The 27,717-nt window shown below is 36.9% G+C and overlaps 1 protein-coding gene across 4 annotated transcripts in view; it reads left to right on the top strand.

Annotated features, from left to right (window-relative positions):
- Positions 1-11,683, top strand: part of EPHA7 (EPH receptor A7) — a 94,198-nt gene extending 82,515 nt beyond the window's left edge. For 2 of the 4 annotated variants that reach the window (XM_053461092.1, XM_053461091.1), the window contains exons 11-18: positions 495-680; positions 1,080-1,141; positions 2,936-3,046; positions 3,225-3,434; positions 4,171-4,320; positions 8,046-8,239; positions 9,209-9,364; positions 9,615-11,683. In XM_053461092.1, coding sequence (XP_053317067.1) covers positions 495-680; positions 1,080-1,141; positions 2,936-3,046; positions 3,225-3,434; positions 4,171-4,320; positions 8,046-8,239; positions 9,209-9,364; positions 9,615-9,729 — 1,184 coding nt within the window. In that variant the 3' untranslated portion in view covers positions 9,730-11,683. The remainder of the gene's footprint in view (positions 1-494; positions 681-1,079; positions 1,142-2,935; positions 3,047-3,224; positions 3,435-4,170; positions 4,321-8,045; positions 8,240-9,208; positions 9,365-9,614) is intronic. The other 2 variants (XM_053461094.1, XM_053461093.1) reach the window with 1 other exon arrangement.
- Positions 11,684-27,717: the final 16,034 nt, after the last annotated feature.

Raw genomic sequence — 27,717 nt, 5'->3', positions numbered from 1 at the left:
AAATATCAGAGCCACCCGATACGAGCACTGTTTTCTCTCCCGATCCACTTCCCAAACTGCTTATTTATTAATAGCAGGATACTGAGCTTCTGTTTTCTGTCTTCATGGCACATGACATGCCTAGAATAATGGACCAATCAAGAAACAAGAGTTTTAAGGGCATTAATGGTACAGTTCTACCTGTTACGAGGAATAAAACCTTTAACAAAGCATACATTTCTTGATATTGTCTTCATTCTCCAAACCTTGCTTAGATATGATTCTCATGATATTGCAGTAGACAAGGTTTGCACCAATATTTTCTGATAGGTGGGAAGGTATAAAGCTGCAGCAAGTAGAAGATTTTCTTGATTGAATAAGGAGATTAATGCTTTATCCTATAAAACAGGTCCTTCGAACCTCGCAAACTCGCAGACTGTGCCATAGCTTGCCCGTCTTGCTTCTTGTAGAACACACTATTATGCATACACAAATATTTTGTTCTTTTTTTTCAGGGGAGTTTGGGGAAGTCTGCAGTGGTCGTCTGAAGCTTCCTGGAAAGAGAGATGTTGCAGTCGCTATAAAAACACTAAAGGTTGGCTTTACCGAAAAACAAAGGAGAGATTTCCTTTGTGAAGCCAGCATCATGGGCCAGTTTGACCACCCAAACGTTGTCCATTTAGAGGGCGTTGTCACTCGAGGTAAGGCGAATTTGATTGAGTATGCCAAGAGTTAAATTTCCTCATCGCAACGAAAAAGAAAAAAAATGCATTGAATAGCTATACAAATGTATGGTTACTTTAGTTACAGTATAAACATTTTTGCAATGCTTGAGATATGCTTCATGCACATCAAAATCCTCCTCTTTGATTCATCTTGCTTGAAGGTTTCCAGCAAACTTTGGAGCATGCGGACATATTCGGTCAGACTGTTTACTTGTGCAAATGATTTCCATGTCCAACACAGATGTTAACGCTGCCTATCTCATTAGCATTTCTGCCGTTCCCAAGACAGAGTGTTTAAGCAAGATGTTGATACATTTCCTTTTCTTTCAATGCATTGGATAGGCTTCACAGACATTTTATGTTTCCTTCTTTTAGGAAAACCGATAATGATCGTTATAGAATTCATGGAAAATGGAGCACTTGATGCATTTTTAAGGGTAAGTGCAACTTCTGCAATTACACTGGAATGAATTTAAAGCGTTTCTTAAATATGCATAGAATAGCTGGCTTCATTTACATTTGCTTCAGCAGCTTGGGATGAAAAGTAATGGGGAATCCATTCCTTTAATTCAAACATGACATTTGAGAGAATGCAGTAATCTGAGCCTTTTATGTTTGCAAAAGTGAACATTTATAGACCTTTCCGTATAGATGGGTAGTGACTTTGCTTAAGAAGTTGTTCTTTTGTTCAGTTGCTCTGTTCTCAAAAAGTGCCATAACATTTAATACAATTCAAAACTTTTACTGGTGTTGGCAGACTAACTAGGGTTAAATTATATCAAGGTTTATTTAGAATAAAAGTCACCTGTTGTCAAGTAGGGAGGACTTGGTGCCAAAACATAGTCTGTTTCCTAACAGTGATATTACATCATGTTTGATCACCTAATGCATCTTTACTATCGAAAACCACTTAAGAAAGGGGAGAGTAATTAACACATATACTGAAATCGTACCTGTTAACGATTTATGTAAACCTAATAGTAAAGATAATATTCCCTTAGGTAAGGGAGAGCATTTTTTTAAGCTATACATAGTGCTATGCTGGCACTCAAGGGGTTAATAGTTTTAAACAGAAAACCTGAATATGGCTCATCTAGTGTGCCAAATCCCTATCTAAAAAAGCATACACTTTTTAATCTCATTTCCTACATGGGATACGTTCTGCAGTACTTGTTTGCTTAGCTATCTCTGGAATGCCAGACGTTATAGAGTAAAAATATTTTTCTACCTGACCATTCTGCTTTGGCTGCAATTGACTAATACGTTCATTTTTTTTTTTATCTACACGTAGATATCTTTTTATTAATGATTTTGGTTGTATGTTTAGAAACGTTTTAATAATAATATGCTTTTATGGGCAGACTACATGGGTCAAAATGCTCCTTATCAGCCCTGAAATTCTCCGTTTCTATGGCTACCGTCAACTCAGTTCGGGCTCATAAATAATAGTAGTACGCCGGATAGGACAAGGTGAAAGCACCATGTTGTTGTGTGAACCGTTACCAAATGAAATAATGTTTCAGTCAGACCTCTTACTGATACAGTGTCCAAATGACCATACAGTTATTTTTTTATTTTTTTGTTTTTTTATTTTGTACACAGTTAATGTATGTAGTAAAAAAATTCTAATTTTATATAATACTGTGTATGTGCTATTTTAGCATAATCTTATAAAGAAACACCCTAACTCCTTATTATACTATGTCGTGGTATACGGTCTTAACCCCCAGATTTATTCAATACTCTATGGTATGACATGTACCTGAAATTTAGTTGGTGGTCTCGTTAGACTTGGTACTCTTTTTTGTTGTTGTTTGGATAAGCTGCCTTGTACAATTGGGTTGATCAATTCTGCTAACAGAGAATACAGTTTACCGTTGTCGAAAACTGGGGTTTAAGCCTGGTAAACAGCGTGACCTTGAAAGCAATGATTTAAGGCAAGAGAGAGAAATCAGAAAGCCAGTAGAGGAAAACACAGTGATTCAAGTACATTTCGTGTAGTAATAATATGCTGCGCAGAACCTAAAGGTACAGGTGCGGATAAAGCATTATATTTTTAGTTAATATTATGGTGTTGCTCATGTTGGTTTCCCTTTATGTCTTAAAACTCGCAAGTTAAATAAAAAGCTGTCGAGAACCAGAGGAGACCTGCTGGCAGTAAACTGTACATACTGTTTAGGTACCTGAATTACCTGTAGAGTAAACTAAGCTGTAATCATCTTCTGCTTCAGAATTGTTTGGAATGGTTTACTTCACCTCCAAAATCTAAACGCTCAGGATCTACTCAGACAATGCCCCATGTTAAAGTCCACACATTAAACACTCCGGGGACTAATGCACAGGTAAAAAAATAATCATTACATAGTCTTCATAATTCTCATGCATTCATTTACAAATCACACTCAGATTCTAACAAAGTTAACCCATTCCACTCCGTCCTAAACATCCGATTTATCATTGGTCTACTGTATACTGCCTGCTCTCCAACTGACGCCGAATTGATCTTCCCTTTTTTTTTAGAAACACGATGGACAATTTACTGTTATCCAGCTCGTGGGAATGTTAAGAGGAATCGCGGCAGGCATGAGATATCTGGCTGACATGGGATATGTGCACAGGGACCTCGCAGCACGCAACATACTTGTCAATAGTAACCTTGTCTGCAAAGTGTCTGACTTTGGTTTGTCTAGAGTTATAGAAGACGACCCGGATGCCGTGTACACAACTACAGTAAGGAGTTATAATTCAGTGCATACTTGCTGTCAAAAAAATGATTTGTTTGTACAGTGACCGTACGATAGATTTATGCAATGGTAAACAGATATGTGATATGTGGTATACAGATATGTGATATATAGTACAAGAGTTTGGCTGGACACGCAAAGCATGCACACTATACTTGCCACCACCAGGTCCAGTACTGGCTCATGCGAGAGTTCTGGGGGGTCAAATGAGACCCACTGAAAGTATTTTAATAGCATTCTTCATTGGTGTGCCTGCACGTGGCACTGGGGTGTCTCTATAAGAAATTTGTTATAACCGTCATACAGAATACTGTATCAGTTATGGTTTATGTGATACTTATTGGACAGGATACTATACCAAACACTGTCTGTGTGATATTTAGAAGGTATATCGTCTAATATTTGTAGATATATCTGTATATATATAGATCTGTATTAACCCCAGTTGTTTTAGTTATAAAATAGGAGACTGTGCATTGTTTACATTGTTCAGGTCACCTGCCAGGTGTAACCATTCTATACAACTAACATGATTTTGTGGCAAATTATTAGGGGTGTTGGAGTTTTCCTAGTTTATATGACAAGGCATGGCTACTAATTAATGTCTGCCGTATATACTAATAAAAATATTGTTGTAATCAGCTCCTTTTTGGTGAAATTTTGCATTCTACCTACAGTCCTTGCAAATTAGTTATCCTCATGTGCTTTCTCTTTGTGTTTAGGGGGGGAAGATTCCTGTACGATGGACAGCCCCAGAAGCTATTCAGTATCGCAAATTCACATCAGCCAGTGACGTCTGGAGTTATGGCATCGTAATGTGGGAAGTAATGTCCTATGGAGAGAGACCTTATTGGGACATGTCCAACCAGGATGTAAGTATTTCAGAATAATGACATGTGGTTAAAGATTTAACGTGGCACGTGTATGCATTCTTTACAAAAATACATTAATAAACTGCTTACTGTTCAAAGCAGGGTTTTTTCTTATGCTTAGGTAAATGTTTATTTAGCCTTACATCACAAAGCCTTTTATAGTAATGTAAAAAAAAAAAGTTGATTTATATACATAGCTTTATACGTCAAGTGCAAAGTTGTCGACATCTGACAGGGCTTAGTGTCAAAGATTTCATGGACTGTCAAAATGTATGCAAACAAATCCTTGGGGGTTGGGGGGAAAAAAAAGACGAATATTTCTATTCCCTAGATACTTAGCAAAGTTTTCTTTCTTTGACACGTTGCTCGAACACTACCTGCAAGCGCAGAACATCTCTGACAGGAATACCCAATGACTGCGAGGGCAGAGCTGCTTAATATTCAAACCGGCGCATTTAACACACTGTTCGGTATTTACTGTTTAGCTTGCAGAGTTAAGAGCTTCTCATCTGTTTTTTATCCTGGAGCCGGACATAAGCTGTGAGGAGAGTCAATTGAATCAGTCAATTCATAAGCCAGCTGCTGCAGCCTTTTAAAAGTTTAATTTTAAGCGTGTCTTATCTGGAGCAGCTTGGCAATTGACAGGTTGACTTTCAAGTTTTTTTTTTGGTCTGAGATTTCTTGCTTTGACAAATGTCTCTAATATTGAGTCCGCATTTTGTAGCAGCGTAAATGGCCAACTAGTGTTACATGTAAGTCCCTGCCGATTGTACTGACGTAATGGCGGCATATTGCCGCAATACTATTTGGAAAGATTGTGTAGGGTAGTGTATGAAACCATTTACCGAAATGTTATCATCTAATAAATATTTAAAGCCCTTCTTCATTGCTTTCCATTTTTTTTCCTCTCTCTTGACATCGCTACTGCTGTAAAAATGATGTAGTTCCGTCTTCACTTTGAAAATGGTCGCATTTGCAGTTTGTTCAGCTCCACGAATCTGTCATCGCAAAATATATTTGTACCCCCATGCAACTGTATGGTTTGTAAGCTCGATTAAGCAGAGCCCTCCTTACCTCACTTTACCTGTTACTGTAGGTCAGAGTGTTATGTTATACCCTACTTGCTTTGTCCTGTTTACCCATTGTGCAGCGTTGCGAAACATGATGGCGCTATATAAAACAATAAATAATATAGTATGTGCATAGATGAAGGTGATACACAGTATCTGTTAACCTGTTAAGATTTGCTCCATGCGTTAACAGGGGTGCAATATTCAATATAATACATTTATTGCAATATTATGTTTAATATAATAGTTTAATATATATTATATATGAATGTATAATGTATATTAATTATATATTAATAAAACGTTTAATATAATATAATAGTACATTTTCCAGAATAAACCTTTTTCGTTGTTAAAACGTGGGGTTTTTTGGGATACCAAGTATCTGGTAAATGGTTTACCATATTTACAAAAAGCAACCCTCAAGTCCTAATAATCCATATTGTGTGATTGCTTTCACATTTTTTAACTCACAACAGCAACCTACATCTCACTTTTTAGGGAATAACCCCAAACGTAGGGCCCTGGGAAGGAGATGTACGTCTCCCTGCATCCGCAAATTAGGGTTTATGCACTTAAGCGGGTGTTAACTACTGCTCAGTTTTCTAAAGGCCCCATACCCATTGAATCGTTCCGCTTATCCCGTCTTACAAAAGAAATCAACCACGGCGGGGAAACATTTTCCCTCGTTAGTAAGTAAATAAAGATTGCCAGTCACGGTTCAAAAAAACCCCTTGGTAACAGCTGTCTGTGGCTTATAGGAGTTGTGGTCCGACACGTTTGATAGTAACGAGGGTCCACCAACCGAGCTCCAAACAGAGACTGATGAAGGAGATTAAAATGTCGGAATTTCACTTTGTAAGCACACGCAGCAGTGCAGAGTGATGCATATGCCAATATAACACAGGAAATTACTTTGGTAAATAGGCCCTCTTGACTTCTAATCGTGATTTTGGTAAATGAGAGCAATAATATGAGGTTGAGTTGGTGACAAAAAAAACACAATTATAGCTGTATTAGGCAGTTATAATTTAATATAATTGCCGCCCCACACTCATGTAAAATTGCACCTGTCTGTGTGATAATAATAAAAAAGACATTGCCTTTTTCATGTGTCACGCAGTATATAAAACGTTTTACTTTGTAGTATTATTCATTATTCCTTATATCGCGGCCTTCAGTTCCACGCATGCATTTGGAGTTTGGCGGATTCCAAAAAAAAGAAAATGATTTCCCTTAATCAAGACATAATTTTCTTTTTATTAAATTAGTAGCACTGTAAGAATGAATTGGCATTCACTTGTCACACCTGATTCACCCCCATCGGGCAGGCTAAAAAAGGTTATTATATCCCAGGCTTCTGTCTTGTCGATATCAAACAATCCATCACTGCAAGATATTCAGGAGCATGAAAGCCGCTCTGTTATTTTTACAAGTGCTTTATAACACAATGTCACTGACATGAATTCCCTTATAACACCGTTCTTACCTTTTTACAAGCGGCCTGATTGATTCTCTCAATGACTTTCTATTCAGGTTTTTGAGGTTTAACCCTGTAAGCTAAGGCATCTAAAACATGAGAACATTTTTTTAATCAAATCTCTGAAACCTGCATTGTCCCTCCCAGCACCAGGTTAATGCAATCTGCAGCATTTGTCACATAAAATCTTTTTGTTTAAGGCGATCATTTTTGGTTGTATTTACATATAGCTACCCAGATCCCCTTACAATGGCGGTGATACGACAAGATTTGGAGGTCTTCTGGCTTCCCTGGTGGATGTTGATGAGTGTTTAATAACGCCTCGGCTGCCTCCTTAATTTTAAGTGGAGAGGTTTTCCATCACCTGTACCCCACAATTTATGTTGTGTGTGCTTAAGAAATTCAACTATTTCTAAATGGATATGTGTTAACATAAATCTGACAGTGACATATATTTTTCTCAGTGCTATCAATGAACAAAACTGGACTGGGGGTCATTAAGCAGCCCTGGCAACTTACGTCCACCAGATGACATACATGTGGCAGCCAGTTAGATATGCGCGACTGCAGCCACGTTGATGGAGATTAAGGACAGTTTTAACCTCTTAAGGACAATGGGCGGTCCCAAAACCCATTGAAAACAATGCATTTTTTCATTGTCATTAAGGGTTAAAGCCCCCTGCATGGCAGGAGCCTGTGTTACGTCCCTCTTTCTGAATTTGTAAATGTGCACTGGTCAGTGAAATAACTTCTTGCATCATTTAGATAAAACACTCCCTAGCAGCTACCTAGCATCTACGTCAATGCAGAGTGTAATACTGGCTGCACAGATCAACACAGATCTAGCCTGTTTTATAACGTTCTTTGTGTAATGAATGGATGGATCACTTAAAGAGGAAACAGTGAGCACTTGGCAAAAGTCATACAATGGAACAAAATCATGCAGAATATAGGTATGGAGATTATAGAACATATAGAACATACAGAAAGAGAGAGAGAAATTAAATCCAAGGTCCTCCATAGTGACAAAAGAACAGAATAGCGCTATAGAACCCTGTTGTTCTATTTTACTTATTTGCTTTGTACTTACATTTCATATAATCAAATGTAGAGTATGCTTTAAAAACATGTAATTGATACTGTATATATAAAATGACTACAATAATTTTTTTTAGGTTATAAAAGCCATCGAGGAGGGTTACCGTTTGCCAGCACCAATGGATTGTCCAGCTGGCCTTCATCAGTTAATGTTAGACTGCTGGCAGAAGGAACGCGGAGAAAGGCCTAAATTCGAACAGATTGTCGGCATTTTAGACAAAATGATACGGAACCCCAATAGCCTGAAGACTCCCATGGGCACCTGTAATAGGTAAGAAAATGATATGTTTGTTTTGGATAGACTGCGTAATTTGCTGTTGATTGTGCCTTCGTGAATATTTAATATCAAGATGATAAGCGTGTGTACAGCTTTATATAGAAAAAAAAGTTTAGTATAGTCTGTTTATGGGAAAATGCCAGCTAGTTTCATATATTGACTTTATACTTCACATTTCTACGGTCTGTATTGGTACTTATACTTCATATATTTATTGCTATATCCACCATGCTACTCATGTGCACAGTATAATCATGGGAAGTTACGTAGATATACAGTCACTATTAAGCGTATAAGGCTAGAAATGTCAGCTTGCCCACCCTCGTGTGACAAGTAAACGTTACTAAAACTTGCCGCATAAAAACAGTATAAGTACAAAGTGGTAAAAGTGAAAGAAATTGCAGCAACATTCAGTTGGTTGCTATAGTGATCAAATGACATTTATCACTCTGCACTGAAACTGTTAGTTATATATAACCTCCTATGTTTGTAGCCGTTGTATATTCGTCCTTTAGTAAACACCATCCTGATGGTCAGGGGCAATTTCCGGACTGAAAACAAAGACTAAATAATTTACGGTGTCCTTAAAAAAAACAGTTACGAGCAGGAGTCATTTGGTGTGCTTCAATAAACTCCTGGGCTTGTGTCTCCAAAAAAGAATAGTGGCTGAAATGTGGAGAAATAGTGGAATGAAAGACAGGGAAAAGATATTTACAGGGAAAAGATATATAGTAGGCACAGAAGGGATTTGAGCTATGGCTGAAATAATATAGATATATACGTATATTTTTCTGGGCTTTCCGTGTAAAGGAGTCACAGATCACTGAATCACGTAATAACATGAAAACCTTATGATGCTTGATCCATTGAGATTTCCCAGCGCTGTTTTGCTAATAGAACATCCAATTTCATTCTTTAATTTGATTGCATTGTCTACACAAATTCACTTTTTTTTTTTCCTAGGCCTGTTAGTCCTCTTCTGGATCAGAATACTCCTGATTTCACAGCATTCTGCTCAGTTGGAGAGTGGTTGGAAGCTATCAAGATGGAGCGCTACAAAGAAAACTTCAGCTCCGCAGGATACAATTCCCTTGATGCTGTTGCTAGAATGACTATTGAGTAAGTCAGCTCTAAATTTGTAATTATATACAATTTGCTCAATAGTATATGTTTAGATAATGTAATTAGGATAAAAGTAAGCTAAATAAAACATTTTTATTTTAGAGAATGAAGAGAATATTAATTTAAGATTTACAAGGGCCACCAGACATGGTCACTAACACACAGACCATCACTGTTACACTTTATGATTGAAATCTCACGTACAAATAATATTTTCTTTATTCCCTTTTTTATTTTCTTTCTACAGTGATGTCATGAGCTTAGGTATATCATTGGTTGGCCATCAGAAGAAAATTATGAGCAGTATTCAGACTATGAGAGCACAAATGTTACATCTCCATGGAACAGGCATCCAGGTGTGATTGACCGTCCTCCCTTTGCTAGGGAGGTGAGACTAAGAGACAACAGCACTGGCCTTCACTATTTCAGAACTGCTGCTAGAGTATGCTCAGATTCCTGAGTCTCGTTACTACGGCTTTCTACAGTAGATTACAAAAAATCAACTAGATCCTCAAGCACCTATAGACTTGAACTCCTAAGTGCCACCAGACATTTCAAGAGAGAGAATTTGGATTAAATTGATGTGGCAAGAAAGACAGCAGTAAAAAAATCTAAGTACTACCTGACAAAAAAAAATAAATTATAGCTCTCTAACCTCCTTTTTACCCAATGGACTTTTTCACATGTACTGTACATAATGAATTTTAAAAAAAAAGAATATATTTGTTGGAAAAAAAAAAAAAAAACAGACTCTTGGTAAATGCAGCAAAATATTTTCTTTAAGATGTGACCTATAAAATGATATTATTTTTTCATGTGTTTTATTTTATCCCCGCACCCCTCTATTTATGGGTGCGCTATGTTTAATTTCACACATATTAGGGAAACTATAAATAGCATGGTTGAATGCTGGTATTCAAGCGTTTTACTTAGTTACTCCATAGACGCTGGCAGATCAGCAAACACAATTTCTGCAGTTTAATTGCTCTGCTATTTTTAGATATTTTGTAGGGATTTGCTGAATACAAAGCAATAATGGCACTGTGAGTGGCCATAGCACCTTTTGATATTGAAAACACAGAGGAAAAAAGAAATAATTGTTGAAAATTGAGAGTTACACAATTCTCTGTAAAAGCAGGGTCTTCAAAACTAGACATTTACTAGTACTGTACAATATATTACGCTGCATCCCCATATACATACTGACAACTACACAGAAAATGACTCTTTTTCGCAATTGTACAAACGTTTCACTGCCTGCAATCAAGCGCAAGGTCGACAAAGAATCATTTTTTTTTACAATGATAGATTTCAAACAAATAGCCAAAATATATTTTGTACAAGATCTTGTCTAAGCAATCCATGATGTGATTGTATGGTTCTAGATTTTATATTAGCACTATATATATAGATATATATATATATCAGGGTGAAAAGGGTAGTTGTTTTGTTTACGATTGGAGAGTTATACGTCATAAAACAAGATCTAACTGCATTATATGTCAATTAGGATAAAGTGTTTTTTTTTATTATTACTACATGAAAATACGATGAGAATTTTATGCCTTTTTCTGTCTACCGGAAGCAATAATAAATTGTGTCTTTCTAGATATTCCCTTTGTGCATATCTTTAGAGTAAGAGATATATTTGTAAAATTATGTTGAGACAGTGAACGACCCTTAAAGTGGAATCAAGTCCTTCCAAACAGATTCGGGTTGATTAAAAAAAGATCCCAGGGATCTGTCTGAAAAAAAAAGTCTTCTTCAATTAATGTGGTCATCCACATGATTGTAAATGTTTCAATGTAAAGTGTGTAAATTTTATTTATACTGTCTTGTTTTGTACACACATTTCTCTGTAGTGAGCTCTGAATACATTGAAAATGCACTATATTTTTCTATTTTACTTGCGGAGAAACACAATAAAACAGGTATTTCAGTGCTACATAATGTATTTTACCATATAGGACCAAAGATGGCTGCAGAAAACACAAATGGATATTCTCTTTTGCTTGTTTTTCTATTTAGTCATTTAAACTTATGTACATTGTTATGTTCTTGCCATTTTTTTTTATTTATTTCATTTGTTAGATTATAATTTCTAAAATGTTTTCCTTTGAATAAAATCAGTACAATATTTACAATATTTCCATTTCATAAACACTTCCATTTGTAATCTTTGTACTAGACTGTAAATATATTTTTGGAACTATAACCATAGTCTGCTCAAGGGTTATTTGTGTTTCTCTTTTTTTTCCTTCTTATTTGACCACCCAGAAATAACCTTTCTTTGCAGAATAAAATGTGATCGCATAATGTAGTTCTTCTCACTGGGGGGTTTCTATTTCAAGTTAGTCATGATGAAAGTGCAAAAAATGTAGATACAACAGCAGGGAAGGTTGCCAGTTGGCCTTTGATAGGTTTTAGAGTCATAGCAGCATTATGATTCTGCAAATATATAAAAAGAATCCATTGACATTAGTGTGCAATATAAACATATTGACTGATTTAATAGTCCGTACAGTGGTGTATATTGTGTCTAAGCCAGTTCAAAACTCCCCACAAAATAAAACATACTTTAACAGCGTTTTAAAGATGCTTTTTCCACCAAATAATAGCCAAATATATGCCATTTTATTTTGTGCGTAAATAAAAGTAAAACACTAAAAATGTCAAGGAGCTTTTTCCACCATTATGGCTAGATTTTAACTACCATATCCTTGTAGCAAATTATTACAAAGTAGACTTACACCAATCAGCCATAACATTATGCCCACCTGCCTAATATTTTGTAGGTCGCCCTTGTGCTACCAAAATAGCCCTGATCCATCGAGCCATGGAATCCACTAGATCTCTAGATCCACTAGATCTGTGCTGTGGGATCTGGCACCAAGATGTTAGCAGCAGATCCTTTAATTCCTGTAAGTTGCATAGTGGGGCCTCTATGGATCAAACTTGTCTGTCCAGCACATCCCACAGATGATCAATGGGATTGAGATCTGGAGAATTTAGAGGCCAAGTCAACACCTTGAACTAGTTGTGTTTCTCAAACCATTCCTGAACCATTTTTGCTTTGTGGCAGGGCACATTATCCTGCTGCAAAAAGGCCAATGGAATCAGGGAATACCATATCCATAAAAGGGAGTACATGGTCTGCAACAGGTGCTATGGCGGTATGCGTTCTCCATGGAAAGCGACGCGCACACACACACACACACACACACTACATTGCTCCATAGTCCAGTTCTTATGCTCGGGTGCCCATTGTAGGGCTTTTGACAGTGGACATGGGTCAGCATGGGCACCCTGACTGGTCTGTGGCTATGCAGCCCCCATACGCAACAAACTACGATAAACTATATGTTCTGGCAGCTTTCTATCAGTGCCAGCATTATGTTTTTCAGTCATTTGAGCGACAGTAGCTCAGGTTGAATTTGACCATACAGGCCTGTACCCCCCCCCACACACACACACGTGCATCAATGAGCCTTGGCTGCCCATGACCCTTTCCCCGGTTCACCGCTTTTCTTTCCTTGGACCACTTTTGTTAAGTACTGACCACTGCAGACCACGAACACCCCACAAGAGTTGCAGTTTTGGAGATCCTTTGACCCAGTCGTCTAGCCATCACAATTTGGCCATTATTAAAGTCACTCAGATGCTTACGCTTGCCCATTTTTCCTGCTTCTAACACATCAACTTTGAAGATGAAATCTTAACTTGCTGCCTAATTTATCCCACCTGCTGACAGGTGCCATGATAACAAGATTATCAGTGTTATTTACTTCACTTGTCAGTGGTCATAATGTTATGGCTGATCGGTGTAAGTATCCTCTTAGTACGACTGACATTTCTAATACTAGTTTTAGTTATAAAAAGTGTTGTATTTGGTAGAATATGTGAAATAGCACCTTAAAAATGAGATTTAACAGACCATAATGCTAATAGTGCATTTGCCTAAAAAGTTTTGAAAAAGCCACACTGTTGTGTATTTTTATGTAACTTTCTCATGTAATAGATCAGAGTATGTGTAAAGGGTGTATTTGATTTACTATTTATATGTTTCTATAAACATTATTGTGGCTTTCGGGGCAAAACATATTACAAGCTTCTTGAAAAGGGGGTAATCTGGGGAGGTAAAAAGGAGATTTTAAAGTAATAATTGTTAAAAGGGGTTAGTTCTTATTTTTATATATTAACATGTATTGAATATATGTTATTTTCTTCCCAGATGAGTCCATCATATTAGAATGTTAAGAACATACTTGGTAGTGCATGGTGATGGTATCCCAAGCCTTTTTTGGATTCCTTTATTGTTAACAGAAGATAAACCTAAATCAAATCAATATTTGGTGTTCCTTCAGTATCAATTTTTATAGGTATACTTGCACACAGTTTTTTGAGGGAACTTGGCAGGTAGGTTGTTTTAAGTATCTTTGAGAACTAACCACAGTTATTCTGTGGATTTAGGCAGCCTCAGCTGCTTCTCTTCATGTCATCCCAGACAGATTTGATGAGGTTGAGATTAGGGCCACACAATCTCTTACAGGGCTTCTTGTTCTTCATGCTTAAAATGGTTCTTAATGACTTTCAATGTGTGTTTGAGGTCGTTTTAATGCTTCAGAATACATTTACGACCAATCAGCTGATATTGCATGATTTGCTGGTATTTCTCAGCATTGAGAAGGCCTTTCAAATCCCCAACTGCATTTGTTGAAATGCAGCCCCGTTCTTGCAAGGAACCTCTACTACATTTCACGGTTGCCTGCAAACACTAATTTGCCACTTATTTTCCATAAACACAGCTTCTGACCAAACTTCTTTGGACAGAAGATGGGTGTACCAGGGTCCCACTGTTTTACCACATTCTAGCTAATTTCTTGATGTGGCAGTTGAGCCCAACATGACTTATATGCTTCTCAGTGAGCTCGTCCCAAGATCTGGAATGGCTCTTGCTGTGCCACCCGACAGCTCAACCACGTCTATATATGAATGAACATTTTTTTCAGTTTTTGTTTTTGTTTTCTCCTTTTTTAACTTTACTATCCATCAAAAACTGCCCTTCCACGCAATTAAAGACATATCACTTTCAAAAGTCTACTCCAATGTCACATTTTAACAATATAACCCACTTTTCAAAAATCTTAACTTTAATAATACATGTTAAAAAATTCCTGCTAACTCAATTCTCTATGCTTTTTTTGCAAACTATAAAAGCTTAACAAGAAGACAAATCAAGATTATTTGCTTACTCCTACTGACAATCAGAGTAAGAACGTGTCCGTAAAGACAAATCATTAAATGCTTGTGTTGAGAAAGAGGATCAATGAAACCTTTTGAATTAAACAAAAAAAACCCACAATTCTTAAGAACTACTGTAGATGATGGTCTGTTTGTGATTCTTTTGGGCCAGGAACATAGCACAGTTAACTCAATATTTTCATCAATATGCACCAAAAAGCAATCAAACTATTCTGCAAAGGTCACCACCTGCTTCTGATGGATACCCAGCGGACCTGCTTACACCGCTAATCATTTTCTGTATAACGTGAATGCTCATTACTCACCTGAATTTACAATAAAATGGTCTGCTTTACCTTGTAGATATCACGTGCCAGAATGTGACATTTATGGCTCCAAAATTTTGGCAGCAAGGATTAGGACTAATAAAAAATATTGCATAGAAATGTTCCCTTTTTTTTTATACATAATTGGAATCGAATATGCTTTAAAAAAGGTTGTAGAGAAAGTCACTGGTAAAACTGTAATACAAAAATGACAGTTAAATGTAATTTATTTATTTTGGTAAATATCAACAAGAGCATTTGTAGTTGTCATGGAAACGTGATTGAGGTGTACATTATTTTTTTTAAAAGAGAATTCAGAACTGAAAAGGAAGTTGTTCAAATGTCAAGCACAAGAAAGAGATATACCAAAGGTAAATTAAGAGTGGTTTAACTTCATTTATATTATGAATAAGGCAAACTGCTTCAGTAGCACCTTTCTATAAAATAACCCCTTAATGACAAAGCCCGTACATGTACAGGCTCAAAATGCATTGTTTTCAATGGGTTTAGGGACCGCCCATTGTCCTTAAGGGGATAACCTTGCATTACATAACTTACCTGTTGCATTGAGGTTCTAGCTATGTCCAAAGAACTGTTGTGTTTGAAGATTATCCCCTACTTGGTCTTTACATTCTTCCCTCACTGATCACCTCTTCCTTTTCCCATCAACAATATTTCACTCGGCTGCCCCATACCTCTGGAATCTACTTCCACCAAACCTTCAGCTTTCACCCTTCCTCCCAACATTCATGAAAAATCCCAAAACCCACTTCTTCAGAGAAGCATACCATCTTAGTTGCTAGAACTTCCCTGTCACAGATATAACCCTAACACTACCTCTCACCTTTCTCTGTTCCTTGTGTTTGTTCTCACCCCATTCCCTCAAGATTGTAAGCTTGCGAGCAGAGCTGTCTCCACCCAATGTCTCAGTTTGTCGATCAATTCTAGTCTTGTCATACCCCTTGAATATATGCATTGTAAGAAGGGCTATGTAAACTGTTGGCGCTATATAAACAGAAGATAATAATAATTATAATAATAACAATATCTAACCACTTTCTTACAAAGTCTACATGCAATTAAACAATACAGTTCAGTGCAAACCATTGCTGTTTTATCCCATGAGTACGTTAGAAATGGGAACCAAGTTCTTTTTCAATGCAGGCTCCTCAGTTCCAGTACTCCAAGTAGGAGTAGTGAAGGAATCACTTTAAGAGTAAGTGATAAAATTGGGTAAAATTAAATAACCTCATGTTATAGAATGGCATGAAAGTGTATAATGTTATTTAAATAGCGGTACATTAATCTGTAGAGTAATTATATTAAGAAAGCTGTATTCTATCCATATATATTATTATATCTATATAAAACCTCAAAAAAATGAAACATTAAATGTAAACTTCCCAATCAGTCACACATTAGCTGTTGGCTTTACATAAAACAGTGGACCATGTGTTTTTCCGCAAAAATGTCAACATTATGTTGTACTTATTTAAGACAATGGGCGGTCCCAAAACCCATTGAAAACAATGCATTTTGAGCTCGTACATGTACGGGCTTTGTCATTAAGGGGTTAATAAAACAAACAAAATGGTTTGATCAAAGTTACTAAAGGTGCACTATGGACAAGTGTTGTGATACACTGTTCTTGAGTAAAAAAAGAATGCGGGAATAAATCTAATAAAAAAAACTTTGTGAGCAGTGCTACTAGTGTGATGAAAAAAATCCCAAATGAGCAGTTTTTTAGTGGTTCCTCATAGTCGTCTTTAATAGACCTCTTTTTTTTTTTGTATTTTCCGAGTGTTTTTTTCCCATTATTTCTTTAAAGAACACTGGAGTTTAAAAGCAATGGGCCATGCTGTACCAAATTTGCATAGCACTATAGCACTATAAAACACATCTGTGCTTAATGTTGGGTGGAAAGTTTCAAGGGCTCTTATATCCACGATAAAAAAGCATATTGTGTGACTAATTCCTTAGTTAGGTTGGTCTCTATACATAAATGATTTTTGCCACTAAACTAGTAATGTTAAAAAAAATATTTGATTATATTTGCAATGTGTTTTAATAGTGAATTAGCATTTTCATTTACTTGAAATAATATGATTGGGTAACAATCCAGTGTCTGCCTGTAATAACATACATATTGAATGCATTCTGTGTGTTTTGTAGACTTGTGCACGACGAGCAAAATTGATTTGGACCAAATTTTCGTTTAGTCTTTGATGTGCATTGATGGTAGGCTGATTCGGCGGTGCAATGAGTCACTTGACTAGACTTGCCCCCCAGGCCGTAAGGCTGCCAGCCCTCCCCTGGTCACTGGGTAGACACTGGAAAAAAGACACATCCAGCCCAATGGTACAGTACAGAAATTCTGTTACCCCATAATATGGAACGAGATAGAGCACCTCTCTCTTTTCACCCTGGTGGGTGGGCATGAAGGCAGCTGCTGAGCCACCAAGGAGAGGCCTGCCCAGATAACAGCTTTCTAGTCCCAATAACTCAGTGGGTCAGTAGTAGGAAACAGTGGCAGTTCTTCAAGGTAGGCTTTGACCATTTCAAGGGTCTGCTGTTTCACAATGCAGTGAAAGTGACTTGCATCTGCATATGCAGTAAACTATCTTGGGGTCATGGAAAACAGACTGAGATGTGCATTTACCATGAAAATAGGTCTAATTAGAATAGGTTGACATTTTATGGCTTCACCTTAATTGGTGTGCACAGGTTATATAGATAAACATATACATCATATTGCATATGGCAGGGCCAATATAAAGAACTCTCAAGTGATCGGAAATGTACAAAGAACCAGAGGTCAACGCCTCCGACTTCTCCGATTTCTCCAATGTCTTAGATAACAAAGGAAGGAATTCTTTACAGTAAGGGCAATAAAGGCATGCGGTAGTGATATCAAATAAAATGGATGTCTTCTGGCATACAGAGGAATAAATGATAGGATATAAGATTAACATTTTAGAGCTTCTTGATCCAAGGAGAAATCTGATTGCATTTTGGAGTCAAGAAGGATTTTCCCCTTATTTTTTCTTATGTTACTATTATAGTGTATAGCTACAGTTGTGGGAAAAAGAAAGTACACCGTCTTTGAATTCTATGGTTTTCACATATCAGGAAATAATAACAATAATCTGTGCCTTAGCAAGTCTACAAATTAGGTAAATACAATATTACACCGTGTCCATTACACCATGATTTATTCAACAAAAATAAAGCCAAAATGGAAAAGCCATGTGTGACAAACTAAGTACACCCTTACTGCAGCCATAGGAATTAAGATGCTAAGCAGCAGACAGGTGCTGTCAATCAAATGCCCTTGATTAATTGTTCATCAATAACCTCTACAAAAGCCAACGTTTTAGCAGTTTGCTGATCTGGAGCATTCAAGTGTGTGTTAACAAAATGCCAAGGAGGGTAGACTTCAGAAATGTCTTAGAGAAGCAATTGTTGCTGCCCATCAATCTGGGAAGGGTTATAAGGTCATTTCCAAACAATTTAAAGTCCATCATTGTACAGTGAGAAATATTATTCAAGACAGTTGCCAATCTTCCCAGGAGTTGACATCCCAGCAAATTCACCCCAAGGTCAGATCATGCAATGCTCAGAGAAATTTTAAAAAACCAAAGAGTTGCAAAGTTAAACAAACCACAAGACTTCTGGACCAAAGTGGAGATGTTTGGCCATAATGCATAGTGCCACGTTTGGCATAAAACAAATAAACCATATCAGCACAAACACCTCATACCAACCTTCAAGCATGGTGGTGGAGGGGTGATGATCTGGGCTTGTTTTGCAGCCACAGGACCTGAGAACATTGCAGTCATTGAGTCAACCATGAACTCCTCTGTATACCAGAGTCAAATGTGAGGCCATCTGTCTGACAGCTAAAGCTTGGCTGAATTTGGGGCTTATAACAGGACAATGCAATGGCCAAGTCAAAGTCCAGACCTCAACCCAAATGAAATGCTGCAGCGGGACCTTAAGTGAGCTGTACATAAACAAATGCCCAGCTTATAGCATAATAATTGCCATTACTATTTCAGGACATGCTGTTTATATTATTTTTTTTTCTGTTGCCGCTTTGGAGTATAAGATATGTTGCTTTTTGTTTTATTTAAGAAGTAGTTGTCTCAGGATAGATTTTTACACAAATCTCACATAAGCTTTTGTGATAAAAACTGATATAGTGCACTAAGGCAACACAATTTTGATGCACACATCTGAGTTGAACGAGACGCAGAATGAAGGGTGTATATTTAAAAAAATGAAAGGAAAAAATAATGTGGGAGGATATTCACTCTCAACGAAGTCTGGATGTAACTGATACAGAGCACAGAAAAAAACATGTGGAAGACATTCAAAGCAAGCATTTGATTAGATTGGCCAGGAATTGGTTATGTTGAGATGCATCCAGAAACACTGAGAAATTCTCAGCTCTGTAGAAATAAACACATTTTGATAATGTTAGCACAAAAAACCCATACTATGATAAACACCATTTATACCATTTGTTTTAACTAAAGTAATCAAAGCAATTGGTCATTGCCAATCAAGATTGTGTGATTGCTTTATCTTTACGTCAGGGATGTACATAGGTCATATTGGTGGAAAAATGTAAAATACGAGGATGAATAAAAAACATAGGAGTGGATGTGAATAGGGGAATCACAAAAGTAGAAAAAAAATGCCACTAAAATATTGCTAAATCTGTTTTGTTAACTAAAAGTTTGCATTGAAGATGAGAACAACAGAATACATAAGTGCAGCTATTAACACTTGCTATCTAATTTCTCCTTCGTGTTTTAACCCTAATGATAACTTTTAAAGTGTTAATATCAAAACCCTTAGCAAAGGTGCTAATACTGGTGAGAATACTTCTGGGAATGTTTATGACACATTCTTACAAGTGATAACCATAAAGAATAATAAATGTGCTTTTCTAAGCATTATGGGTAAATCACATAAAATGTGCTTTAACATGCTTTATTATTTAGTCTGATGATAAAAGCAATGTATTTACCGTAGCTATCATTACAATCAAACAGTTAATAATAATATTTTATCGATGATAAAAAAATATTCTGGTGTAAACAAAAGTTAATTGTTTGTAAAACACCAGTGGCGGAACAACCGGGGTCGCAGGGGCCCAAGGGGTGCCGAGCAGTTGCTGAAAACGACCGCTCGGCAACTCTTGGGCCCCCCTGACTGACAGAAATCTAGGATGCCTCCGCTCCCCGCCGCTGCTGGCGCCGTCGCTGCTGGGGCCGTCGCTGCTGGCGCCGTCGCAGCTGCCACCGTCGCAGCTGCCGCCGCAGCTGCCACTGCTGCCGCCGTCGTCGCCGCCAGTCCTGCTGCTGCCGCGGCCGCCGCCTGCCTCAGCGCTGCCCAGAGTGCAGTGTTGGGAGCGTGAGGCGTTTGTCTCGGGTGCCCGCGCTTCACGCTGAGCGCCGGCATATGACATCATATGCCGGCGCTCAGCAGTGAAGCGCCGGCACCCGAGGCAAACGCCTCACGCTCCCAACACAGGAGTTGACGGTAAGTCACCTACAAAGGGGGGGTAGGGAGGGAGTGGGTAGATCGTGAGAAGGGGGGTAGGGAGGGAGTGGGTAGATCGTGAGAAGGGGGGTAGGGAGGGAGTGGGTAGATCGTGAGAAGGGGGTAGGGAGGAAGTGGGTAGATCGTGAGAAGGGGGGGTAGGGAGGGAGTGGGTAGATCGTGAGAGGGGGGGTAGGGAGGGAGTGGGTAGATCGTGAGAAGGGGAGAATAGGGAGATTGATCATCCTCTTGGGCAATCCGGCTTCTTGTAGCACCATTGCTCAATGGGCCAGTTAAGAGGGAGATCACTGACCAGCATCACTAGCTTCCTGCTGACCAATCATCGATGCTCGGTGCCGCTCGGCATCCAGTTCCAGGAGAGATCCCTGAGGGATATGCAGTTAAACAAAAATTGTAAAAAAAAAAAAAAATCAATTTAATAAAATTGACCAAACACCTTTTGTCCATCTCACTACAAATATTCCTTCAAAAAAAAAGTTATTTCTCTTTATTTTTGTCTTGCCGTTTCTTGACATTTAATGCATACTAAATGGCAGACTATACAAAAAAACAACTGTAAACTTGGTACATTTTAGAATGTGGTTTGTTAGAAAAAAATTAAGTCCAAATAAAAAAGTACCGTAAAACAAAATACCAAACATGTTTAAAGTTTATAAAATCTACAAGAAATACCAATAAGGATTAGTTTAATGCCATTGAGTTAAGGACAAATACCACAGTGAGTACTAACAATCCTGCAAACATCTGAAAATTGCAAACACATAATTGCTAAGAGAAAAATATAAATGTTTCAGATGTTTTCAGAAAGTTCTTAGTCCTGCGTTCCCATCTTACATGAATCATGGAGACTGCCTTGATCAGAGAACTTTCACTTGGGAGTAGTTGTTGAGAAATATTGTAGTCCTTCTACTTGTTTATGTTAATTATTCAGAATGAATATCCCACATACTTACAGAATGGGTTAGTTACTACATCACTTTATCAAAGCCTCCTCCTAATTGGGAAACCAGAGTTCCATTAATTAAAAGTTATGCCTTCACATTAAGGGCACAAAAATACTGTTGTATAAATTTATTGTGTTACTTTTTTCCCCCCATTTTCTATTTCCCTAGGTGATTGCTTAGTTAAATAGTTGAAAGTGTCTTTCATATTGTTGTGTGAATTTTTCTTGCTTTGAAAACAACATTTTTGATGATCTAGGTTTCCACTTAAATTATCTGAGACAAAACCTTTTTAAGTATATTGAGAAGTATATTGACTAAGCTGTAAGCTGATACCTTATGTTCAGATCCCTAAATAACACCAAAAAACAATCTTAAAGGAAAATAATAGCTGTTTGCATCAAAGACAGCCAAAAAACATATATTTAGCTTTGGTTACTTCAACAACAATGTAAGGGGAAACCTGTGTCAGCATCAGCCAACGCCAATGATTGAGAGTACGACACACAACAGCTGGACACGACAGCATAGTCCCATGTTCCATAAGCGCTTCAAATTAACAAATGCACAACAGATCTTTTTATTACTCGTAGAACAGGGTGGTAACAGTGCATCCTTATCTGAATGGACAGTAGTCTAAGATCCAGCAAGCGCTGTGCGCAAACACTATGCAAACACTATGGCTTGTGCCAAGAAACCTGTAAAGCAAGGAGAAAGATAGGAAAGAACATAACATCTAGGAGAAAGAGCAGCTGCATGAGGACTAAGGAGCCATAGAAAAACAATTCCCATTACACTAATAAATATAGAACGGTCTCTAGCCGTTTTTAAATTCAAAAGTCAACATTTTGTAATTATGTATCTAAGTTATTTAGCCAAATACAGCTGAGGTAGAGAGAATGCTATTATTTCAAAGCTGGTCCACACATTTTTGCTTTTATTTTGTAGTGCTTGTCTATGCTGCTATGGGAGCTAGATGTTTTTCATTTTTCAATATACAATATATATTGTATATATATATACAATATATTTATAATATATATATCTATATATACATATATATTATACATACATTATAAAAGTAAATTATATTAATGTATTATAGAATAGGTCGTTAAGGGGTCATTGTTTCGGTAGCCTCTGCCTTTCTGCAAGGCAGTCTGGTAAACAGCTCCCAGTACTGTTCCTAGAAACAGTGCTTGAAACCATCAGCTCAGTTTGGTGGATTGGATGTCCACAATGATCTCTCATTCATATGCCTCAGGGAATGTTGGCAAGCAAAATCAAAAGCATATGAGTTTGCTCAGGCTGAAAAGATGTGTGTCATCAGATGAGCACTGGACTAAGGGAGACCTAAAGGGACTAAGGGAGACCTAAACGCCAGCCTGTGCAAATTGTATATTCAGAGGCAGGCTCTGAGACTCTGTACACTGGACTAAGGTAGACCTAAAAGCCAGCATATACAAATTGTATGGCTCATAGGCAAGCTCTGAGCTGTAACATTTTTATAGGCTGGCTTTTAGGTCTCCCCTCTTCAAGGAAGATGACCTAGTCCTCATGTGTCATGTAGGAATGAACAATAGTAACAAATAATATGCCATTAGTACAGCTGCCCTTCTAATGGGTAATTCATATTTACTATTTGTACACCTTTCACAAGTTTAAGTTTCTAAAGGCAGTTAGGCTAGAGCACTTAAGTCACTTGAGTTCAAACACCTATCTACCGCCCACCTTTTTGGCCCAGATTTTATAGCTGGGTTTAAGGTAGCAGAGTGTCCTTCCTAAGAAGACCATATTGATCATCCAATATTGTTCATGATCCATCTCCTCTGCCAAGAGCAAGACCAGGAAGCACCCTTTCATAAGGTTTCTGCTATTGCTCAATCTTCCATTGACTCACTGAAAGGCAGAATATCACCACAAGTGGTTCCTGCGAATGGTGAACAAAGTCTGAAACTTGAAACATGAATAAGTCATGTTTTTTCCAGTCAGAAAATCGGGATACTCTCTGCATCCAGTCTTAAACGTAAAGGGTTTCAACTCATTTAAAGTATTTGTCCAGAGAGGTTCCATAAGAGCTGCAGGACCCTTTGTACCAGGGTTCTTGGATGGTAATATTTAACCTCATGGGCACATTTCACTCTTTTACATTTTATCTTCCTCGCAAAAGGCTTCAGAGATTCTGTTGGCAGATGATCATTTTCCAGTGGTCATTCTATACAGTAAAAATGGATCCTCATTGGTTTCCAGGTGGAGTTCTGTTTCCCTAAACATCCCTCCAAAAACTGTGACAGGATCCAAGCAGACATCTCCTGTTTACGTTCTCTATCTTAATAGTAATAGGAGCTAAGTCTATATTAATCCAATAATAAGATACGATTTCTTATCCCTTGGTCTCAGTAGCCTTTCCTATATTGCTACCTAAACTGCACTACCCCTAAAAAACCCTGAGCCTACCCTATCTGAACACAGACTAGGAACTCAAATTCCCTTCTGTAGTAAATATATTCCCTAGATGTGGACCAATATGGGGCTGGTATTACTATTATTATTAAATTATTTAGGCCTTTCTGAGAGAAAGTAGCCAAAAAGAAGAAGTCTTTATTGCACCATAAATAACAGTTTTCAGCACTTGGGGACACTATTGTAAAATTCTATTCATTAAGATTTTAGTTATTAAAATTTACAATTAACATGTAATTAGTGAAGGTTGGAATTTAATGACAGACTATCCATATTTATACAATTCAAATAATTAGACACAAAAGATGCCTCTGGCATGCCTGCTGTATTATTTATAATGAACTTGTGTATTGTGGATTGCATAACTAGTTTTGTCTAGCTGCAAAGTTTAACTTGGTTGTTTTTGATTGTCTTTCCCATATATCTGCATATGCACATTTATTAGTTCACAGTCACAGTACAGCATTTAAACTAAACTGCTGTATGCCTTCATTCTAAAGACACTGGTAACAGTGGAGCCATGTAACTCTATACCCTGCTGCACAAATCCGTCACATTCTCAGATCTGGAACTTAATCATAGTGACCCTCTTTTTTCACACAAATTTTACATTATTTTTCGCGTTTTCATGTATACACACAGATTTTGTTCTAATATTCCAGTGTTTCCAGTAGACAGAGTCAGCATTGGCACTGCCAAAAGAGAATGGCCAAACTTCTGTTTGGGCATTCTCCGGTATTGAAGTGTAACGAGTTGGGCGTGCAAAACACAGATACAGATATATTCTTTCCTATTGATAGTAAAAACTGTTCAAGCTGTCACAAATTTCTGTTTCCTGCTACTTCCTCAAATGGAGAAGGTTGCTCATAAGCTTTAAAGTTGCTTTCTCATGCATTAGTAAATACACATGAGGGCATGCAACTGGAGTTGAGTCAGTTGAGTTAACCTAAACCCAAAATATTCCATCTTTACTTTTTTGGTCACCAAAATCTTCTCCAGAAGTTCTACTGAATGGGACTGTATGCCATGGAGTCAAATATAAAACAGAAATAATTGTTTACTCTGATCTTTTTCATCTAAAATGTTCAATCTGGCTTGTTTATGATATGGATTCAAATATGTGAAAGGGCCTAATTAATAATATTCCTAACTGACATATATTTCCATCAATCCTTCTTCTGAATAATAATAAAAAAAAACCTTTGTCAGTGGACTTATACTAGAAACGATAAAATTAGATTATTCAACGTAATTTTATATTGGAGAGATACAAGGTCATACCACAGATTGTGTTCAGTTGTCTTTTTGATTAGTCCAATGTTGTTATAAAAAAGAGTAAAACCCAATAAAAAAGATTTCTGTTTGTAATTTTGAGAATTTGCAGACTAAAGCTTTAATTTTCCACATGGTCAGCATTTTACAAACACTATATTACAGCAAAACATGAGACTAAGTGGAAAAGATGTCCAATTACTAACTTGTGTAACAACCACAGTAATGTTTACAAAAAACCGTTCTTATAATAACATTTATCCTAAGGCAATATAAGATTCCACAAACAAAATCAATTTAATAAAAAAAATATTATTCAAGTGATGCATTATAGCATGGTTTGAGTAATAAAGTATGCCTTGTTTTAAAGGGAATGTTTTACATGAGAATCTCCACTGATGAGTTACTGAATTAACAAGTAGCACTTGAGATTCAAATTAAAACTGAAAGCATATATTACGATTCATAGCCTTGTGTTACCATACATATAAGCAAAGTAGATTCTGTGAAGGGTGGATGATGGACATTTATGTACTAATATGTGCCTTTGTCATAGGAGGGGAGAGTTATTTCTTAAATTTTTTTAGGGGTATTTTTTTACATATTTTAGATAGGTATTTATATTTTTAGGAGGCACAAGATTTTAAAGTGATGTATTGCTTTCATATTTTGAATTTTGAAGGCAGGTTTAGATCATGTGACATAACATTGTCTTATCTTGTGTATATAGAATAGGAAGGGCTCATTGTTAGTAACTACAGTATCAAAAGAACCTGAATCAAAATACGTGTATGCTGGGCAACTACAGGCCAGTTTTTTGAGCCGATCTTGACCACCATAGCAATTCAGACAAAAATACAAATGAAATTTCTCCTTGCTAAATGTGTGTTTCAGTTTTGGTTGCCTTGCTTCATATATTTGTGCACAATAGATTGTACAAGGTAAGACTAAACACCAAAACGTAATGTAGATTGAAGCCTTAACCCCTTAATGACCAATCACGTGCCAGGCAGATCACGGAAAATCTGGATGGGAATAAATTAAATCTTCCGGCTTCAAAGATCTCCCAACTAAGACATGGGGCAGAAAGACCAAATGTTAAATTTGGCCTTTTAGCCTCAAAAACCTGGCAAACCCATGCATGGGTGGTATCACTTTACCCAAGAGATGTTGCTGAACACATATTGGGGTGTTGTTTTGAAGTGGCATATACCAAGAGCTGTGCATTTACACAATTTGTGTGATAAACTAAAAATACTACCACAAAGTGGTTAGTGCATTGAGAACATTAAAATACCAGAATTTGAAATACCTTGGGGTGTCTTTTTCTAAAAAAATATATGGTTTGATAGATGTAAATTGAATTGTCTGGCTTCAAAGATATCCTAAATAGGACATATGGACAGGATTACCAGATGTGAAAAAAATGGCTTTGAAATAGCCAAAGGCCACTTTGTACTTATAATTGCCATATAACTTGCAAAAAAAACCCCAAAAACATAAAGACATTGAGAATTTCAAAACTCAAATATTAGAGTCTATTTATTAGATTTTTTTATTAGCTTTTGTAAATGAGTAAAAGATTTTTAAAATAAAATTGGGACAAAGTGCTTTTTTTTACATTTTTCACCATACATTGTTATCTCTTTTTACAGGAAATTAGAAGCTATGATTAAAAAAATGGTCTGAAAAAACAATATATAACTTGTATGGGTACACATAATGAGAGAGAAGAAAATCACTAAACGTGAGCACCGCAGAAATGTTAAAACAGCCTTGGTCATGAATGGTACAAAGAGAGCCCGGTCCTTAAGGGGTTAATTCTTCTTCATGCCTGAAGAAGAAATCTAGATATTCTTGAAAGCTTACAATCCATTATACTAAGTATATCATCTTTACCAAATTTGCTTTCTCTCTTTCTTAGGCTAACACATTACAACTCTATACAAGAAACTATAAAATCTAAACCTGCAAGCTAACCATTAGTCATCTGAATTAAAACAAAAACAAGGTATTGCCTATCTCTGTATCCCTTGCACACACGTTTTATTATTAATGATCATAGACTTTGGTATGTAATTGTTAAGTGAAAAAGTGTGTAGGTCACAAGGTAACATGTACTGTACTGATCTAATGAGGAACTAATACATATTTCACCAGCTTTTAAACATTATGTTATATTGAAACCATATAAAAATACTGCTCTAATATATTAAAATATGTGACATTGTCTACATTAATCATACAATGAAATATTACTAGCTTTGCAACTATAAATCATTTACACAAATGATACTAGAATAACAATCATATAGTATAGCATTTCATACTAGAAATTATTTAAGGTAAATGGAAAGTGAAATTCTTTACTTTAAGGTGAAATGCTTTAAGGAGAATGACTCATGACCCATTCTTTAAGGAGAATGACCCATTTTTATTACTAGTATCAGATTAAAATACTTTACAAAGATATTGTCCCCAATCTTCTAGACAAACACTGTGATTCCTTATCATACTGCCTACGGTAAACAATACA

The sequence above is a fragment of the Spea bombifrons genome, chromosome 3, assembly GCF_027358695.1.
Source record: "Spea bombifrons isolate aSpeBom1 chromosome 3, aSpeBom1.2.pri, whole genome shotgun sequence".
Taxonomy (NCBI): Eukaryota; Metazoa; Chordata; class Amphibia; order Anura; family Pelobatidae; genus Spea; species Spea bombifrons.
Note: the sequence above shows the minus strand (reverse complement) of the source record. Positions and strands in the feature narration are given on the sequence as shown.